Source organism: Trichechus manatus, unplaced genomic scaffold, assembly GCF_000243295.1.
Source record: "Trichechus manatus latirostris isolate Lorelei unplaced genomic scaffold, TriManLat1.0 scaffold00131, whole genome shotgun sequence".
Classification (NCBI taxonomy): domain Eukaryota; kingdom Metazoa; phylum Chordata; class Mammalia; order Sirenia; family Trichechidae; genus Trichechus; species Trichechus manatus.
In genome coordinates, this window is record NW_004444067.1 from 7,566,254 (window position 1) to 7,573,219 (window position 6,966).

A 6,966-nucleotide genomic window follows, 5' to 3' on the forward strand; every position below is an offset into this window, starting at 1 on the left:
CCCGCGTCCATGTCGCCCGGCTCCAGCCGGAGCACGAGTGGCGATCGCCCGGAGCCCACGCGGTGAGTGCGTCCTGCGGGCTCGGGCAGGACCTTGGGACTTGGGGGACCGGCGTCCCTTGGGGAGAAGGGTGCAGAAGAGCCCGGGCTCCCGCCAGCCACCTCTCCCAGGATCCTGGTGCACGGGGACCGCGGCGTCCCCCGGAGCGCTCCCGGGCGCACGTGGCGGGCGGGCGGGCTGGCGGGTGGGGTGAGCACGCCGAGAGTTCCCCGGGGTCGGACGCTGGAGGGGTCGGCGGCAGCAGTGGCACCGGGCGTCGTGGGTGGGCGCGCCTTTGTCTGCGCGGGGCACGGGGTGGGGGGCGTGCGCCCTCCCGGCTCGGTGCCCGGTCCCAGGGGCCCGTTCACCTGCCCTGAGTCGGAGTTCTTTGTCTGGGGCGGGGCGCGGCTGGCGGAGACCGCACCGCGTGTGTGGGCCCAGGCTGCCCCGAGGTCGGGGCCTCGCAGACAAAGCGCGACCGTGACCTCCCTCACAGCCGGGGTCGCCCTCACACCTGACACCCTCCCTGCAGACACACCTCCTCCGCCGGGGAGGGAGCCCGCAGACCCGAGCCTTCCACCCAGACCTCGGCCTCGAGTGCCCCATTCCTCCACCCACAGGGTCTCAGTGCCCGGAATGGAGACATGTTGCTGCGCGCACCCCGTCACGTCCCTACAGTTCCTGTGGATAATTCCCGGGCAGTTATTAGCGCAGCTCTGGCAGCCGCTCTGGGCTGCCACCCCCGGCCCCCAGCCAGCACCGAGGACGCCTACTCTCGAGAGGGAACCGTGCGTCGGGGCTCAGCGCTCCCAGCAGGCGCTCCTCTTCTGCCGCGCTGGGGAGGGGGCTGCACTCCGTCCCCCAGAGCTAGGCGCGGGGACTCCGGGAGGAGACCCGCTGCAGGTGGCTGCGGAGGCTTCGGGGGCGTGGCCGCCCCGCGCACTGGGCTTTGGAAGACTGCCAGGTGCGCGCCACGAACCTGAGCACCCGCCCAGCCCTGGGATCCCAACCTTCCCTTCCCCAATGTCACCTGTAGGGTTGGGGACCAGGTGGGTCCAGGAGAGCTGGTGCTCAGCGGGTCCGGGAGGGGTTGGGGAAGCGCCTCTGCCCGGCTCTGGTGGACTTTTCCCGGGTTCTAGGGCGCCGCCTGGTGGCTCTAGGAGCCCAATGCGCCGGTCGGGCGTGGAACCGAATCAGAACCCACGTGTTTGGGTTTCCTTGGAGCCATGGGATGCGTGTCTCAGTTGAACTTATCGATCCTCGATCCCCCACTTGGCTTCAAGGGGCGGATTGAGGCCAAAAGTCATCATCTCCCTGGGGAACAGGTCAGCCAATGCTACCCCTCTGTGTTCCCCTGAGTGCAAGAGCAGCAGGGCTTTCCCATGTGACCCTCCCCGTCCCTGTCCTGCTGCTGTGACCCCGTTGCGCCCGGGGTTTGGAGGCCAGCTGGTCAGGGTTCGGGAGTTGTGGGGCGTCACAGCAGGAGGGCGGTTTAAGTCAGAGACTCGGTGCAGGAAAGCAAAGCAAACTCGGGTGTGCTCAGTGCAGAGGGCGTGGTGCTGGAGAGGGGGTGGTCGTGGAGCGTGTTCACGGAGGGGCATGGTGTTGAGGGGGAGTTGATGCGGTGGAGGAGGTGTGGTCACGGGGGCATGGTGCTGGAGCGGCTTAGTGTCCCCCCCCCCCCCCGCGGTGGAGGGCCCCCAGGTGGGCTCCCGAGGCCTAGCTAGCGGAGGGAGAGGGACAGACAAGCCGTGGATGGGAAGCTGGGGGCAGAGGGATCGAGGAGAAATTGGGGCTGTGTTAGGGCAGTGGGGAGTGTCTGGTTCTGGTTGGTTTAAAAGGCGGTCTTGGTTACTGTGTACAGAGACTGGGGGGTAGGGGTGGAGCAGCGCCCACCCCCACTCTGCACCCTGCTCCATCTCCCTGCCAGTCCGCCCCGATTAGATGCTGTAGCTACTCATTTCACATTTCAGCAGCCTGCCCCTGCCCTTCAGTAGACTTGAGGGTGCACAGCAGAGATACCCTCCACCAGATATGCACCTGGAGGACAGGACATATGTGGCAGTCGTACAGAAACACGATTTGGAACAAGTTCATTCCCATTCGAGCCCCTGCTGAGACGTTGCATTTCCACCGCAGATATACTGAATCAGAATCTACATTTTAACAAGATCCCCAGGTCATTCTTAGGTATAATAAATTTTGAGAAAACTGCTCTACTAGTGGTTCTCATAATTGGTCCCTTAGCATCGCCAGGGAACTTGTTAGAAATACAAGTTCTCAGTAGGGGTTTGAACTGGAAAGAACCAGTTCGAGGTCCTGGCAGGAACCTGTGGTATCTGGGTGACAGTGGCTGGTGTCTGTGCACAGGTGTGCAGGTGGGTGCACGTTGCCCATGCCCCACAGCAGCCCATCCAGGCGGTCCCAGCACTAGCCGAGGACTGTGCGCGTCATCGGTGGGTGGGTGGGTGTATCTGCACGCACCTGCCCGCCCTCACCTGAGGATAGGTCCCTGAAACTCTGCACTCTGACATGTGGGTCCTGTGGTTTTGTCGCTCGCGAGAGATGACTGTCTGGCCCGCCTCCAGGGCCCCTCGGGTGCTCTAAACTCTGCCACCCGCAGTGGGGGGAAGCCTTGTTTACACCTTTCCTTGCGCTGGTGTCTCTTCTGCACGTGTGGCCAGTTGGGGTCGCGTTATGTGGGGATTGCTGTGGTCCCTCAAGGGGACGCCTCCTTTCTGGACTGGTTTGTAAGCCTCCTGGGGCCACACTCGCCTGGCTGGAGCTGTCCCTCTCCTGGGTCCTGTGAGTTCCGTGAAGTGGAAGGCGATGGTTTACAGAGCCAAGTGTCCCGTCTTTTCTTTACCCAGCAGGCTTTTGTGATGTGCTTAGAAAGAGCTAACCCACCCCAGCAGGACCCTTCCCCGTGGCTCCCCTGATACATTGATTGTCTTGTTCTCATTTATGTCTGCGGCTGCGGGGAAGGAAGAGAGGTCTCCTCTTTGCCTGTTTGCAAGCAGCGAGCTCCTTGTCACAACGCTGTTCGCTGGAAGGATCTGTCTTTCCCACAGACCTGAAACGCTGCCCACCCACACTGCACTGTGGGCTGTGCCTACCGCTGTTCGGGATTCTCCTTTCTCTTCTGTCACTCTGGCAGCCTGTTCTGGGTTCAGTACTGCGCTTTTCCAATGGATTTTCTCGTGCTGTGATATGCATGCAATAAAGCGCCCCTATTACATGGTCGGAGCCCTGGTGGTGCAGTAGTTAAGAGCTCGGCTGCTAACCAAAAGGTCAGCAGTTCAAATCCACCAGCCACTCCTTGGAAACCCTATGGTGCAGTTCTGCTCTGTCCTCTAGGGTTGCTGGTGAGTCGGAATTGACTCGACAGCAAAGGGTTTGCTTTGTTTTAGGTGTCCATACGGTTTTACTCGCTTTGACAAATGCATATAACCATGTGCCCACCACCTCCATCAAGATGCGGAATGTGCCTCTCCCCCGGAAGGCTCCCTCATGCTTCTGTAGTCAGTCTCCGCCCCCACCACAATCACCGACCACTTCTTGACCCTGTGGAATGTTCGAGAACTTCACACACACATGCTCCTTGTGTCAGTGGTTCCTTCCCGTTTGTAGGGCGCAAGGTCCAGCTGCAGACGTGCAGGCCCTGATGACCAGCTGCGGCTGGGAACCCGGCAGGTGTGGTCCTTGGTCCGCCTCTGCAGAGGGGCTTGTATATCGTACGGCCCTTAAACCTTAGTGTGGGGAGAAGGGGCCTCTCCACAGTGCTACATCTGCTTGAGCAGGATGCGTCTGCGTCTGGACTCATGTCTGTCTTCACGTCCGCAGTGGAGCTGGGTGGGTGTGGAGGTCCTGGTTAGCAGTAGCTGCTCTTGCTCCTTTTGCGTTTACAGCACCTGTGGTAGCAGACCACCTCACTGCCCTCCTGGTGTCTCACCCTCTTCTCTCTCTTCCAGGCGTCGGTGGGCTCGGAGAAGCTCTTTGCCCCAGCAGCCAACAGAGGTATGTGCCTCCCTGGGCCTGGGCCTGGGGCCCTGGTCTTTACGAAGGGTGGGCAGCTCTCCATTGTCGTGGTGACAAGGATGCGCTCTGGGTGGTGGAGGGGGGGGTGGAGCAGGGCACGGCTGATGAGCAAGCCTGCTGTGGGCATGGGCCCTGTGTGAGCACACACGTGTCCACCCCTCCTCCAGTTCTCCGCCCAGGACTTGGGGTTGGTTCCAGGCACCTAGGGGTGTGCCAGGGGAGAGTGGGTGGGCACAGAGAGAGGGAAGGCGAGAGGCACCGAGCAGGGGTGAGCAGCTGGAGTGCAGCGTCAGCCTTACCCCATGGGCAGCCCTGAGCAGGTTCCCCACGTCCGCAGAGGTGTCTGTAGTCCCCCCACCATGGAATTGTTAGAATGTAGGTGCCCCCACCAGCCCCTGGCTAAAGGTGGAGTGCCTCTACACGGCCAACCAACCCAGCGGCCACAGCATGCTGCTGTTACAGGAGAATTGAGTTAATTACTGTTCATTCAGACTCAGCTCCCAGCACACTAGCCACCTTCCGGGTGCCCCTGGCAAGGCCAGGGCTCACTGTGGGATCAGGATGGACAGGGCTACAGTCCTGGCTGAGACCTCTCTGTGCCACCCTCCCATCAGAAATGGGGGTGATAACAGGATACTCCTTCAGAAATGGGAGGGGTAACAGGACCCTTATGAGAAATGGGGTGGTAACAGGATATATCCCATCTAAATGGGAACAAAAGTGATGAGGACTTTTGGATTCTGGGCAGAAGGTTCTGAGTCCCGGCACCCCCAGCAGCAGGCGGGGCTGGTGGCCAGGGTGAGGGGAGCCCCCACCTTTGTCTTCGAGCAGCTGACCCCACCCTGCCCTGAGCTGTCCTGCAGATGGCTCTGGGCTGTGAGGATGGCGGGCTGCCCACTCACACCACCCATCTCTCTCCCCCACTGCAGGCCCCTCGCTGGGGGAAAAATTGGAGGTCACGGCCGTGACCGCGCCCAGGGTCTCAGGGCTGGAGCGGAGCCGTGAGCTGAGCACCGAGACGCCCTTTCTGCCTTCCGTGCGCAGCCCCGCAGCCGCCCCTGCAGCCACCACTGCCGCCGCCGCCACCGTGCCCCCCTCGGGGCCCCCGCCAGGCACACGGGCCAGCCCCCTGGTGAAGAAGGAAGCCCCCGCCCTGCCCCGCCTCACCCCGCAGCCTCTGCCGCCGCACACGCCCCCCCAGCCCCGGGCCCCGCTCCCCACACACGTGCCTCTCTCCCTGGGCACCTACCCGGGCCCCAGCCAGGCCACGCACGGCAGCCTGCACAGCCTCAGGTAGGGCTGGCCTCGCTGTGGGTGGGGGGCTGGCCGGAGGTGGGGCGCCGGCCCTGCAGTGACCCGCCCCACCCCCAGCAGGAGCAGCAGTGCGGGCAGTGGCCCCAGCCTCGGCGTCCTGAAGAACGTGGCCCTGTCGCCTCACGGGCCAGGTTCCGCACTGGCCCTGCCCGGCTCCAACCTGTCTACCTCGCACTTGGCACTGCGGTCCCAGGCCCAGCACCAGCACCCCGCGGCGGCAATGTTTGCCGCTCCCCCGACACTGCCCCCTCCCCCGGCGCTCCCCACCAACAGCCTGGTCCTCCCAGGGCACCCGGCCGGTAGGTCCCTGTGCCATCCACCCACAACTCCACTGTGTCAGGGTTCCAGGGCCCCCCAGTCAGTGAACTTCCCCCCGCGACAGGGAGGGGAGGGTGTGACAGGGCCCTGCAGCTGCCCCACTGCCCACCCTCTGTGGCCCCAACAGGCTGGTCCTTCCTGGGGGCTCCTGGCCACAGGCTAGGCTGAGAAGGCTCCGTGCCCAGCTGCAGGTCCTCCCCACGCACATGCACACAGAGACGCGCATACACACATGCGTGTACGCACACATACACATGCACACGTGCACCTAGGTGCACACAGGCACAGATGCTAACATGCATTCACACTCATGCATAAGGCACACACATACGCACGTATGTACACACGTACTTACCAACACATAGATGCACATATGTGCATCACAGACGTGCACAGCCGTGTGCACGGAAGTGTGTACACACGTGCACTTGCACACATGCACAGATGCCCATGTGCACACACATACGCATATATGTATACACGGACGCGTGCATGCCCTGAGTCCAGGGCTCCCCGGCCTTGTCCTGCTCTGTCCCGTGCCCTGCACACATCTGGCAGGCAGGCTTAGCGAGCAGATGGGAGTGCATCCCAGAGCCTGCTCTCTGCCCCGGTGCCCCAAGTGTCAACGGGGCCAAGGTCCCCTGGGTTGGGCATGCAGGGCTGCGCCATGTGGTCTGAGGTAGACACCCCGCCTGGCCTCTCCGTGCCCATGATCCAGCTGGTGCCATGAGGTGGCCCGGGTCTTGAGGCCCAGCGGCTGGTGTCCACAGGCCCAGCGGTGCCAGGCTGCGGCTGACGGTCTTCTCTCTCGCCTCCAGATGCCAGCCTGTTGGTCTCCCTCAGCCCACCAATCATGTACTGCCAGCCTCCCTCGGGGATTCTGATTGGTACTTGGTCACAGGCCCCCCTCTTCCCTCCACCCCTGAGTGTGCACCTGGCGAGTGGTCGCCGCGGCGGGGCCTGCCAAGACCGGGAGTGCCAGGTGACTACCCGCCTCGCCCCCCGGGAGCCCGCGGCCGACGTGCCTCTCTGTCTCTCTCTCTTCTTCTCTCGTAGATCACGAGCTACTCAGGCAAGAGCTGAACACGCGCTTTCTGGTCCAGAGCTCGGCGCGGCCCGGGGCCCCCCTGGGCCCGGGGGCGCCACTGCGGGCGGAATTCCACCAGCACCAACACACACACCAGCACACACACCAGCACCAACACTCATTCGCCCCCTTCCCGCCGGGGCTGCCCCCGACGCCGCTCATGCCGCCCG

General features: G+C 63.2%; 1 protein-coding gene across 1 annotated transcript in view; it reads left to right on the forward strand.

The window, feature by feature from the left end:
* The window catches only part of FBRSL1 (fibrosin like 1), a 70,023-nt gene that overhangs the window by 53,517 nt on the left and 9,540 nt on the right, over positions 1-6,966 (forward strand). The window contains exons 7-11 of the mRNA XM_023739306.1: positions 4,011-4,056; positions 5,007-5,370; positions 5,449-5,690; positions 6,528-6,596; positions 6,766-6,964. Coding sequence (XP_023595074.1) covers positions 4,011-4,056; positions 5,007-5,370; positions 5,449-5,690; positions 6,528-6,596; positions 6,766-6,964 — 920 coding nt within the window. The remainder of the gene's footprint in view (positions 1-4,010; positions 4,057-5,006; positions 5,371-5,448; positions 5,691-6,527; positions 6,597-6,765; positions 6,965-6,966) is intronic.